A 14246-nucleotide genomic window follows, 5' to 3' on the forward strand; every position below is an offset into this window, starting at 1 on the left:
CCTGATGGATTCATTAGAAATTAAGTATTAGTGGCAGCCTGATCATCTCCATGGATGAGAAACTTAGTCTTAGATAGGGTGAAATAAACACAGAGGACTAATCTGATAAATTAGTCTGAAAAAGTACCCTTTAATATCAATGTTGCATGAGAGAAATAATATTGAATGCACAGGTACAAAGGGATTATATTTAATTCTGCACTTGGAGGTAATGCAACATGAGAAAGGTGTGAATGGTCTTAAGTGTTGCTGGGTGTTTCTTGCTCCTGTCTTGTCAGACATTTGAGTTTTCTCTCTCGCTGTATGTTGAGTTAGCTGTGCTGATTGTAATGTTGATGCAATGGCTACAACAAAATGTATTGTACAATTTAACACAACACACGATTCTGTGGAGTGGAGTCACAATGTGTCTCCAGAGAAGTCCTCTGCTGATGTACTGCCTGAGTGTTGCTGAATGGTGTATAATGTTGAGGTGCATGGACCCTTTCTTCCATCCTGTTTTTTTGTGTCTACTTCTTGAAAGAAAATGTAATTGTCATGTTGATTTCAGTGTTAGTAACAAAGAACACTGCCTAACAGACACACAGATTAATGATTACAAACACATTGTTCAGAGGTATTTATTTAAATCAGTACTCAGATTTGTTTTAATTAAATTATAATGTGATGTAATTACACTTTATTAGGATGTAATCTGATCTATGTTACACTACAACCTTAACTATCCTAACTATGGCTCTTATCCTGATATGGATTATCATGATCACAAAGCAGGAGTTACAGGTTAAATAAGTCCATATGCATGTTGGTGCGGGACGAAAGTAAGGACAGGTTGTTCTTCATCATCTTATTACTGAAACATCCTCCATCAAATCAACAGTTCATAATGGAGAAAATCTAAATTATTTTACCAAAGTCTTATCTACAAACAGCAGGGCAGACATCGGTTTACATAGCATTAGATAGGTTTAATTTCAAGGTTATTAGCGTTGTATCATTTTAGTACACATGCACCATTCCATAGAGGAAAGTCCAGAACAGGACGTAAGTGAAAAGACCCCCGACGAGGCCCCCGGTGAAGAGCAGCCGCCGTGATTTAAAGCACTTGTTCCACCGCCGTCCCGCCTTCAAAATGAGCAGTAGAGAGAGGAGAAAAGAGGCAAGGAAATAAAAAATGAAGCCATACAGTCCAGTCAGCCCAAGGATGCCGGCTGTTGCTCCGGACAGAGCAGACACAGAGGTGCGGCAGTAGTCCAGCACGGCGGCGTTCCCCCTCACAGCTACTTCACTGATGAACTGAGGTCCCTCACGCTTGGCTACAACTCCTGCCATCTTGGCTCTGGTTAGCTGTCACAGGAAGGCGCTGCTTTTGTGGCAGAGATACAGATAGTCACAATGGAGAATATTATGGATGTTCATCATAATACAAAATTTGATAAATTATTTGAACACTGATTCGATATTTGCTGCTATCACAGAGTCTGTCTTGGTATGGAATAGATTCAATTTAGTACAGTGATGAATGAGACATTTTCATCACTCCACTAAACATGATCAGGGACATTCAAATCATAAAAGAGCTAAATGTGATTTTAGAGATCCTACCAGACATTTGAATCAAAAACAAAACACTCTGTTTAATATAAAGAAATAATACAAAGAAATAACAAAAAAAACTCACAGGTCAGATCGTGTTAACATTCAAGTATGTGTAAATGCTACGCCACTGACTCAATATGTATCAGTGTATCATAATATCCCTACATTTAGTCAAACAGCCCACGTGATGAGTTTTGCCAAACATTTAATATTTAGACCATTACATATTTACCTTTTACCTACGTCACAAGGCAAATAGTATTTATTTGCCCACTAATTGGAGTGATTTTGTACTTTCATTTAAAAATAAAAAGCTAAATCTCAAAGAATGCTGTATGCTACAGATATAACATCCAACCAAGTCACGTTAAAAAGGTACACAAGCTGCTGCTTTAAGAAAACTGCATTAAAAATGATAAAAAGGTGATGAATCAAAACTGTATGAGTCGATATTCTTCTGAAAATTGACCAAACTTGCATCCAATTTTACTAATTACTCATAGCCAGCAGTTTTATGTTTTTTTCAAACAATCATATTTTTAATGGATATCAATATATTTTCATCAATACACCTGTAGTTTTTTTTTTTTTTACTAGATTGAAATACTGTTTTCAAGATTCAAGATTCAAGAAAGCTGTAATGCAAAGTGAGCTCGCACACACAAAGAATTTGACGTGGTGAATGGAACACTGGTACTTAACAAGACAGTGAGGACACAACAAGACAGTAAGGACACAACAAGACAGTAAGGACACAAGACAGTAAAGACACAACAAGACAGTAAGGACACAACTAGACAGTGAGGACACAACAAGACAGTGAGGACACAACAAGACAGTGAGGACACAACAAGACAGTAAGGACACAACAATACAGTAAGGACACAACAAGACAGTGAGGACACAACAAGACAGTAAGGACACAACAAGACAGTGAGGACACAACAAGACAGTGAGGACACAACAAGACAATAAAGACACAACAAGACAGTAAGGACACAACAAGACAATAATGACACAACAAGACAGTAAGGACACAACAAGACAATAAAGACACAAGACAGTGAGGACAATGAATATATAAACCTAAACACTAATGCAAAAATTCTAAATAAAAATATTATCTGTACAAAGAAAGGTATAGAAGTACTTTTAAGTACATTAAATAAGTTAAATTAGCCTAAGCCAGAGTGCACATGTAGTAGATAAATATAAAAATAAGATGTGTGTTATGGAATAATTTACAATATTGCACATGCTCTTACTAGGTCAGACGAGGTCGGTAGGTCTAAAGTCAAACTCACATTTTATCAGATAAAAAAAGAAAACGTCATTCAGCATTGTTAACACAAACCCCCGTTATAAACACACAAATACTCAAAGACAGTAAGAGGTGCAGGATTTAGCTTAATGTTAGCATCTATCCACAATACATCACCTAAGAAGCTAATCACTAAATGTAACACCCTGCATAAAACGGACATCACTCAGGGACACAGACGAAAGACAACACGCCGTTCTGGTACGTGTAATCATGAAACCACACGCAGCTTTATTTGCCCCCGTGGATCTCTACTGATTGTTAACTCTGATTTGTATCATTATCTTCATCACTAGCGGCGCTAATGGGCTAGCATCGTCAGTGCTACAAGATGCTAGCTAGTGGAAGCTAACTGATGGGAGATTCTCACCGAAAATAAACGCAGAGATTAGACGACTCCTCACGGCGCCGCTATAAAATCATAATCTGGCGGATCCCCTTCACAGACTTCGAGATTGGAATGTTTTCGGAAAAAAAAATCAGCTGGAATCGCTTAAAGGAAGCACATTCATTCTCGTTTGGTTGACACTACTAAGGAAACGTCGGCCATGCTCGTCGCTTCGCGGTGCATTGTGGGAACGGCTGATCATCAAACAGAAGGCGATGACATGGTGCGTTCAAAGCACAGAAAAGACTCGGAAAATGCCCCACTCCCCTCCAACATGTGACAGTTGAACGGAAGCCCTAAACAGCATGCGTTTTATTTCTCAGTCGCTTTGGTTTATTTCTCGAATCTTCGTCATTCGCAAACCAGTAAGTGCATTTCTCTAAACAATTCGTACAAATAGCAAAACACCATGGATTACCTGCAAAAGCCAGTATCTTGCTCAAAATCCTTAGTTCATCTCTAAAAAGTAAATATCTGTGTCAATGTACATGTCAGTGTCATCAGAATGACAAGTCCTTGTGTCATTGTGTACGGATAAGACAGTCAGATTGATTAGTCATGTTGTCAATATAACAGTGTACTCTGGAGGGACGTTCTGATGTAAACTATGGCTCAAGTTTTGATGACAGTTATTCTAAATTGTAAATTCACCTTGGAGCAATTTACCAATTCAGGACAGATTTAGAAAACAAGTCTAATGGAAATGTACAGAAATATGACTGCCATATTCTGACAACATGGTCAATCATTTTGCATGTGAAGACTTATGCGATTAACTAATTCCTAAATGTTGTGGAGGGTGAGACTATTCAACAGAGACCCGTTATAAGACATTTTGATCAACATGACATAAGCACTTGATAATGTTACAATGTTACAATGTCATTTAGCAGATGCTTTTATCCAAAGCGATGTAGGAAACAGCAGGGAAATGTACATAATCATTTGCATGGATGTACTAAAGCATTTGCAACTAGTTCAAAGAAATGAGGAACTGCTTTTTTTGATGTGCACAAGTGACACAATGATTTGAAGATTGATCAAATAGTTTTGAGCATTTCAATTCTGATCTGAGAAATGTGCCAAAGCGACTGAGAAAAACTGTAATATGTCAACATTTACATGTATTTATTTGAACTTTTAACATGCTTTCTAGATAATTTCATATCATATCAGGAATTCGACCCCTACATTAAATTCAAATTGGATACATGTATTTTTTTTAATTTTCATTCTAAAATATTATTAGGGAACATGACTTTTGTATATAAAAATAAGTGCCCAAATCACAAAATCTCTTTGAAGTTAGTGCTTCTTATGAAGTATAAAAAACCCCAAAATAATTTCAAGCCAATTGTACAAGTTTAAACAATAAGAATGATGGTGCTAGTGTTTTAATTTCCGATATTTTCCTCGTACCTGAACGCAACATTGTTGACTTCGCCCTGCTAATACGTTGTAGTCGTAGTATAGCTGGAATGGCAGACTTACCTGTGCAATCAGCAGCTATGTCTGCCTACACCCTGGGTATAGACATTGGCACCACCTCAGTTAAAGTGGTTTTATTAGAAACGGACTCCAGGTCGTTGGTTGCCACTCATTCTTTGCCGACAACGTCTGATATAGTCGACAGCAGCGGGATTAAGGTGAGTGCTTCCACATGCCATACACAACTTTAGCAGGTGTTCAAAACACCGTTAACTTAAAGACTGTACAGCTATCACTGCTGTACCTTCCCCCCGTGGCTGACTCGGTTTCTATGCTCTGTAGGCGAAAGAACAAGACCCGGACCGGATCATTGACGCTCTAAACAGATGTGTCGCCCTGCTGCCCAGAGACAAGCTGCAGGGTGTCAGCAGCATCGGACTGTCCGGACAGATGCATGGGGTTTTATTCTGGAAAGCAAACAACGGTATGGTTACCCCTGCCTGCTTGTCTATCTGCATGCACGCTGAGGCATTTCAAAAAAGGTGATGTAATTATGAAATAACGTCTGTGTTACATTATGTGTCTGAGCAACTGGAAACGGGTTTCCTCATCCATCAAATAATAGAACTGAAGCTCCTGCAAGGAACTTTAGTTGGCTATACTGTCGATTTTGCGCTTCCCGTGGACAGGCCTTAATTTTTTTTTGTGATCAAAATTTTTATTGAATTTTTTCACAGTAGATGACATCGCCGTCAAACAAACTATTTACATATCACCAATGCCGTGTTATACAGATAATATAAATAAAAAATAATGACAGAGAACAAGTAGGTAAATTATAGAGAAGTGACACAAGACCACACCATCATCCATACATTTGGAATAAAAAATAATAAATACAAATAACAAATTTAAATAGAAGAGGGAGAGGATTGAAAGGACATATCCATCAATTAGATAGCTCATATGTGTAGGTTTCATATTCTATATATTAATAATAAAACAAAAACAAAAAAAAAACAGTCATAGCTTTTCATTTAAAAGAGAAGTAATACGGAGATCCCACAACTCAACAGTGGATGCTCTTGCCTTATGAATTACAGCCAGTGACCTTTCTATGAGAGTGATGACAGGCCTTTATTAAATGTTGTTAGTTCATGTTTATGTTACAGAAGATGTCTTATCATACTTTCTGTCAACAGTCAAGTATATCGTTTGTTGAGAGTCTTATTGAGGTCAATATTGTCCCTGATGGTGAGATCTGTTTTTCTGTCATGAGCAGCATCAGTATTATTATCACTCTGTTTCACAATAAGCTAAAAACTTCTCACAGTAACTTTAAGTTTGTAAATAATGGCAAGAAATGCCAAGAGATCATAAGGAATAATATGAGGACGAGTTGTTCTGATGGTCTGAACCTCAGAAATACAGATAAAAGTGGTGGACATATCAGACATATGGAGTCTTTACTTGCCTTTAAGCTCTCTGAAATCCTCGGGCTGACTTCCATTTGAAAGCTCCACATAGCACTCAATTTCAATTCAATTCAATTTTGCTTTATTGGCTTGAACAAAGACATGTTATTGCCAAAGCACATAATTTCATACACATACATAACATATATATCCACAACACACTACACTCACCACATATACATTAATCACACACCATATTCATTACATATTATATTCATCACATACATGTGAACCACATCACTCTCTGGTGTGAAGGTCCATATTTTCTTGATTGAATGACATCTTTATGGACACATACTATGCTGACACGTGGTCACAAGGCTATTGGAGTGTTTAAAAAAGGAAATAACCTGTAATTATTATTATTGTTATAGGAAATCCTTAGCCAAAAGTTCTTCAAAATTCCAGAGAGGTCCCCTGATTGATCATCTCATTTTATTGCTCATGAGGGTGGAGCTGCAGAAAGAGAGCAAGTACATTTTTTTCAGCAGGGCCACATGATGTTACACAACTCTCAAAACATAACAAGATACTGATAGGGATTATGTCATCCCTGATCAAGACATGTAATTTCAGTCTTTCTGGTGGTTAAAACTGAAACAAATTGGATTGTTGTCTCAGAATTTCTAGATGCGCATTGTAATGATTGCTTGGATTTGACTACACCCACACCTCCCATTAAAGGCACCAGGCCTCAGAAAACATTTACCAGCACAAGCACTAAGGATTTGAAACCTTTTGAGTAGATAAAACCGTTTCAACCGGCTCATTTACGGTGATTTTGTTTGTGTATTTTTAATTTATTCTATTCTATTCCTATTACTTTTATGTACAGCACTTTGTTACAATATTTTTGTATGAAAAGTGCTTTACAAATAAAGTCTCATTGAGTGTCATTTATTGATTATCCATATATATATATATAATTATATATATATATATATTATATATAATATATTTGATGTTTATTTATATGAGGAAAAGGTGTTAGGGAAGTAAATTGATACCTCTCACTATACCATTTATTGCTTGTGCTAATTTGCAATGCCTCTCTCTAACATGACCCTTTAAAACACATTTAAATCCACAACAAACACAAGAGATAGTAAAATAATGTGAGACAGTAAAATAGACAGAAAAGAGACTTCTCATTTCTGCAGGGTGACTGCACTTCTTTTATTGCTGTGCTGCCCTCTGCTGGTGGCATCTGAAGAAAGACAGGAAAGGAGTTAATCCTCAAAAAGTTTGTGTAACTGAGATTTTTTTTTTTTCAAATGAAGCCTAAACCATTAACTCATATAAGCATATCTAACTGTATTTTGTCCTTCTCTTCTTCACAGGTTGTGATTGGTCTAACAGGGACTCCTTCACACCTCGCAACACCAGTCAGCTGATCACCTGGGAGGACGGGCGCTGCAGCAGTCACTTTCTGTCCTCTCTTCCGCAGCCAGACTCTCATCTTAGTGTAGCCACAGGATTTGGCTGTGCAACAATCTTCTGGTACATGAATCACAGGTGAGCGCTGTCATTTATAGACTCCACGTGGAGCTTTGTGCACCACAGGTGATATGAGAGTGAACTCTTATTAAGATGTGTTTTTGCTGCAGGCCTGAGTTCCTTGAGGACTTCACAGTTGCAGGAACTATCCAGGACTATGTTGTGTCCATGTTGTGTGGTTTGGATATCTGTGTGATGACGCCACAGAATGCAGCCAGCTGGGGTTTCTTCAACACCTCCTCCAATCAGTGGAATACCGACATGTATGTAAAATGCTGAACTTCCTATTTTAATAACACTCTGAGTCTGTGCTGATGTTTTAAAAGCATTTTATTAATACGTAACATCACTTTAAGCACTAAATGCATGGAAAAGTTTGAGCATGATGGTGTTAAGCTAAATATGGAGCCTGTATACACCTGGTGCGTCCTGGGCGACCCAATCACTAGCCTCAATCACCTCAGTCACCATTTTTAGCCTACAAAAAGTACATATGAAAGGAAGTGTTATTTGGACTCATACAGGCGAAGAAGAGAGAGAGAGAAAGAGAAAATATGGACGGGCATGCAAAGAAAAGAGTGGGTCAATACAGGCTGTGTTGACTTCATCCATAACTCTTCATGGAGCCTAATGTAACTCAGGAGTTTTGTGGCTCATATATGAAGTTTAATGACTCCACTGGAGTTTCTGGAAGCAGTGCAAAGCACATGTTAAAATATCTGTGTCATACACACTCATCTAGTCTATAATATCTGTATCTACACTGTGCTGCACTATCAAAAAATAACTATTAAGACAGCTCTTTAACCCTCCTGTTATGTTTGTTTCTCTGGAACAGCAATAATGTACCAGGGTCAATTTGACCCGGGGCATATTCAATTATCCAAAAGTGAAGGAACCCCAAAAAATCCCAATACACATTTTTTAAATCTAATTTTAACTCCATTACTAACTATTTAAATCAAGATTTAGTCCAATGGTGTTCTTTAAGTCTCACAGATCATGGTTTAATGAGGATAACTCACTCGTTTTTCATTAAAATTAATGTTAAAACTTTTTTAATGTACATTGGAAAGCCCTAAATATAAATACAATAGTTTTACATCACATAGATTGTAGTTTATTTTATTTTAAATTTTTATTTTTTTTGTTTTAATGAAGTGATGTTGATAAATTAACACAACACCTCTTCTGTCACATGCAGATTTTTATGCTGCATTTAGCTGGTTTGGAAGGCATCTACTGCCTAAAATAGACTTTAGAAGCGTCAATTTGACCCGCAACATAACAGAAGGCTTAATAAATAATCTCCTTACAGTTTCTACATAAAATGCAGAATGCCGACATGCAGGACTAGACCATAGTATGAGAAGTGTTTTGGTTTACGTTTGTGGTACCATACAATGTTTGTTTGTTTCTGCACAGGCTGTTTCTGCTGACCAATAATGTATCAGCAGGCTTTGGTGTATGCAGGAAAAACAGTAGAGAGAGAGAAAGCATAACACAGTCTACAGCCTGGCTCCAATTGAAAGTAGTCAGACTATAATTATTGATCTCTATAAACATATCTGCATGCAAAAGCAGCCAACAATCCGTCCCAGATACAAAATGTAAACTTTAGACAAATCTGCTTGACACTATGTCACCAAAGCTTTTCTTGACCAAGAAATAATTTTCTTAGTTTGGTTCATACTGCTGAAGTTAGCCAGAAAAGCCTCTGAGAAAATTACTAACTACTTTGAAAATGAGACTCATCAGAAACAGATGAATAAGCAGTCCTCCACGGTTTGATTGTGGTTTATTGTACAGACATATCTGGAGGGGCAAATTGCACTGTGCATTTGATCTAATACACAGTCGCAACTCAAGTGGCTAATAGACAGAAAAGAATGCAGCGCATGAAAAAGGAAGTCTGCAGGAACTCATTTACTGCTAAGAGCTGATCGGAATTAGAGGTTTGGAGTTGGTGATTGCTCCTAGATAATGATGATATATATAATGGGTTCTGAGATTGTTCTGTAAGAGATCACCCCCATATAGGAAAACAAAATGCATTGTGTATGACAATGGGCTTACTTTGCCCCATATTTGTGGTCCTGTCAGCCTAACCTACATAACTAACACTGTGTGTGTGTGCATGTTCCAGTCTGAAGGCCGCCGGCTTCCCTTTGCACCTTCTTCCTCACTGTGTGCCATCTGGTGGCTTGGCGGGAAATACGTGCTCTGACTGGCATGGTATACCTGCTGGTAGACCAGTAGCAGCTGCCCTGGGAGACTTCCAGTGCTCTGTTTACTCCTGTATGAGTGAACGGACAGATGCAGGTGAAGCAGGAAGTGAAATCATGTCTGTCAGCATCACAGTTAATGCTTGTTGATAATAATGCACAGCTGATGGCTGCACTGCTCTTTGAAGGCACATTGACATTACATGAAGAAACATTACCAGAAGATCCCTTCTGTTAATGCACTACTGCTGATGCTTCAGTTAGGAGATTGCCTCAATTTGATTATTATTAGTATAAGTATTAGAAGTGGTATAAGTATTATTATCATTATATATTTTTTTAAATGACCACAAATGTGATGAAAATATCAGAAATATTTTAAACATTCCATATTTTCCTAAAAATTACATTTTCTATGTTGCAAAACCAGAGAGTGCTTTACCAAATAAAGAAAATTAAGATATGAGGTACACTTTCTTAACCATAGGGTTTTGTTTTGTTTTGTTTTATTCTCATTAAATATGTTGTTTTTTCGTAAATAATTAATGCCCTCTTATTGCATCACTTAGATGAATGCTAACATTAGTTTTTGCGACTTACACAGACTCACAAAAGTTAGGGTAGCTAACTAACATTACCTGTAAACTAGCTTATCACTTTCCTATTTATCTTACAAATATGAGATAGTAAAGTTACCTCATTAGCTATTGTCTTACTATGATGATTTGGTTATCACAGATTATGCTTCACCTTGAAATATTACCAAATGACCCTCCAGTTTTTCATTAAATATCCCCCTTTTTTAGTTTGTCATTTGGGAGGCAGTTGAATAATGATAACTTGTCAGATTTGCTGCATTTACATGGTTTGTAAACCTGTAACACAGCAGTGCAACATTATAACAACATTTGAGCTTACCAGTGTGAGCTGGACATCAGAGGAGAAAGGTTGCCATGTGAATATGCTGAGGAGTAAAAGCATAAGAAAAGTTTAACTTATTTAATTAAAAAAAACATTACCCCAGAGTCAAGAAAGTGAACCTCATTTCTCATTTTGTTCTCGTTTTTTAATCAAGTGTGATCCTGCCATCCATGTGTCTTGCATGTCATGCATTTCTTTGGTTAATTCCTCTTAACTAACTGTTTTGTGTCGTTCTACATCACAGTTCTCAACATAAGCACATCTGCACAGCTGACCTTTGCCTTGCCAGTTGACTTCAAACCTCCAGATTCACCTCAGCCCGCCTCCTCTATCACATACTTCCCCTACTTCAATGACTCATACTTGGCGGTGGCAGCGTCACTAAATGGAGGAAATGTGCTGGCCACTTTTGTGAAGATGCTAAGGGCCTGGATGAAAGACCTTGGTATGTAAGCTGTGTAAGGTTCCCATTTCATGGGTACTTATGCATTCTCGGACCATCACAGATGCTGGCTTTTGAATTGTCTGCTGATATCAAGTTAAGTTGTCTCTCTCCTCTTTACAGTAGAGCGGAGGTTGTGGCGTCCATGATTTCCAAAAAAATGTCAGATTCTGAAATTTTGATTGACAGGAGAGTTTTCCTCTTCACTTCACTCCATGGCTCATGTTTATAGATGGTTTCCTCTTTGCATGGGACAGTTTTAACCATAGATTGTATAAATAATGGACGTAGTATCTGTGACGTCACCCATCTGTTCCTGAGTGCTGTTTTGAAGCCAATTGACGGCGGCAGCCATATTGGAAATGCAGAACTCAACCAGGCAGAGTTTGACGTAAAGAGGTGGAGTTTGAGCCTCCTAGCCAACAGCTATGTGTTCCCGACCGGGAGTCAAGTCAGTCATGTCCTTATTTGGGCAAAAACTAGTAATCTTAATATCTTCTGAACCGTTGTGTTAGAAAAAAATCCCCCCCCCACCGTACAGTGTTTGCCGATAGAAAAATTAGCTACGCAGAGCCAAGCCATTTTTAGAACCAGGCTGTAAACATGTTTATTAATGCTGCAAAGATCGTCTTTTTCCCATTCATGTCTATGTGGTTTCCGGTGTTTCTGCAGCCAGCCTCAAGCGGATTCTTGATGAATTGCAATTTATAAAACTTCCGCATGGGCTTCATAGTTTGAGACCGGAGGTTGCCCATTGGTTTTAACACAGGTTAATGGTGTTTGGTTATTATTTTGAACCCATGCAGTGACTTCCACTGTAGAGTCTGCTTTTTATGCAATGCAGATCAGGGCCTGAAGATCATGGCCAACTAGTAATGGTTTTCAGCCATAACCCTTTTGTAGAGAGATTTCTCTACATTTTCTTAATCTTCAATGGCGTTATGTACTGTAGACGATGAAATCCCTAAATAATTTGCGTTTTCCTACTGAGAAACATCATTGTGAAACTGTTCAACTACGTATTTGCACACGCAGTCTATTACTGAGTGGTGAACCTCTAGCATTTAACTTGAAGGACATTTGTTGATTGCTCTTAGAACATGAAGAGAATAAGAAATAACACAAAAAACTTGTCTAACAAATCTTTTGTTTTGGACAAAACAATAAAGAACAGAATAAGTATGATGAGAAAGGTGCAGGACTGGACAATGACCCATTTCAAACCCCAGCTACATATAGAATACAATTTAGCAGATAGACCTAAAAAAAATTGTCCATTTATAATTGAAAGCACAGACCAGTGACAATCCAGAGAGACTAGAGTTTATTTGTGCAAAAACATAATTGAAAGTAAGTGTGAGTGAATGACTTTAACTGACTGTCCCCAGAGAGAGAGTAATAGTGTAACTAAGCGATCTAATTGATCACAGTACACTGATGCCCCAACATTAAAATGTCAGTTTAAAGTTAAAGAGCTCTTCTTCTTCTTCTTCTTCCCTCTCAGGTGCAGAGCTGAGTGATTCATGCCTGTATGAGAAGCTGATCAACTGTGCCCTTAATCAGGACACAAGCGACCTCAGAGTGAGTCCCACCATTCTTGGAGAAAGACACGACCCGCTCTGCCTGGGCCAAGTGACCGAGATCTCCACCACCAATCTATCTCTTGGCCATGTGACCAGGGCACTGTGCCGAGGAGTCATGGACAACATCACCTCCATGATGCCTGCTGAGTGTCTGCAGCAGGCAGGAGTCAGTAGGATTGTGGGCAGTGGGAGCGCCCTTGCCCGCAATGAAGTGCTGAAACAGGAAGTGGAGAAGGCGTTTCTTCAGCCAGTGGTGTACGGACAAAATGCAGACTCTGCTGTTGGCGTTGCCATGGTGCTCTGTGACTTACTTTGAATGAGAGGTGAATCCACAAGGAAATCTGTTTACATGATAAACTGTTAATTTGCACACCTACCCGCATATGCACAGGTACCTTGATTCACTGAGTAAAGAGGAACAATCAGGCAAAGTGTGGTGCTACAACAGATTTTACAATATGAAACTAAAAACTAAAGATTTTCTTTTTCCAAGGGGAAGGATCAGAAGTCTTACGTGACCTGTGGCTCACTATGAGTCAAGAGGTCTCAGACATTTTGGGACAAATTAAGACTAAAAGATCAAAGCTACCAAAATAAGAACTTTGGTATAATGCAACAACAAACCCAGATACATGTTCTTATATTTTCACATTTTCACTCTCCCTGTTTTAGGAGAGAGACCTTTAATGTTTGATCTTAAATTGAGATACATGATTGCTGCCTTTTCTTTGCCTTAATTACTGTTTAATTTAGAAGTCCTGGTACTAAAGCGGTTATAGTTCTTACTTTTTATACAATTCTTTGTTGCTTTGGCCTTAAGTGTTTTCACATTACTTTAATGTTTCCAAACTTTGTCTTGCTTCTGCATGTCTGGTGCCTGTTTCATTTTATAGAATGGTGAGAAAGAAGGATGTGAAAGTTAATGAGAGAGGAGAAATGTTGGGCTCAAACTGACCAGATGTGCAACCCAGTGCTGATACAAATGTTAGAGAAACAGAAGATTATGAATATTATCGAATTGAAGGATTCTGCAGTAGTTCACATGGAAAATTGTGAGTCAGTGCTATTTATGGTTTGAAAACTTTTTATGATTAAGGGTAATGTTTCAACTGGTAAACATATTTTACCAGTGTGTCTATGGGAAATGAACTTGTATTAAAGAAGATATTTTTGTTGAAATGACCAGCTTTCTGCAGATATATCTTTCTTCAAATGGACCAGTAGTTGAAGTCGTGTAATATTATCATGCCACAAATAAAGCAGCATTCAAATTTAAGTCTTTTAAAATCCCTACATTTTTATATTGTTTTTTTCATTTGTAAACGCATATATTATATGTATTATTTATTATATATAGTATTTATTGA

At 37.8% G+C, this 14246-nt stretch overlaps 1 protein-coding gene and 1 long non-coding RNA gene across 2 annotated transcripts; one reads left to right on the plus strand and one right to left on the minus strand.

Moving 5' to 3' along the window:
* Positions 1-604: 604 nt before the first annotated feature.
* Positions 605-3511, minus strand: LOC117813243. Its single transcript, XR_004631370.1, has 2 exons — positions 3291-3511; positions 605-1363 (listed from the first exon to the last, which is right to left on the minus strand). It is a non-coding gene; the product is annotated as an uncharacterized LOC117813243 (long non-coding RNA).
* A 1217-nt stretch (positions 3512-4728) lies between these two features.
* shpk (sedoheptulokinase) lies at positions 4729-14155 on the plus strand. Its single transcript, XM_034682897.1, has 7 exons — positions 4729-4954; positions 5079-5220; positions 7552-7726; positions 7819-7971; positions 9855-10030; positions 11099-11299; positions 12801-14155. The coding sequence occupies exons 1-7, from the start codon at positions 4787-4789 to the stop codon at positions 13193-13195; spliced, it is 1410 nt and encodes a 469-aa protein (XP_034538788.1). The 5' UTR covers positions 4729-4786; the 3' UTR covers positions 13196-14155.
* Positions 14156-14246: the final 91 nt, after the last annotated feature.

Source organism: Notolabrus celidotus, chromosome 5 (assembly GCF_009762535.1).
Source record: "Notolabrus celidotus isolate fNotCel1 chromosome 5, fNotCel1.pri, whole genome shotgun sequence".
NCBI classification, from domain to species: domain Eukaryota; kingdom Metazoa; phylum Chordata; class Actinopteri; order Labriformes; family Labridae; genus Notolabrus; species Notolabrus celidotus.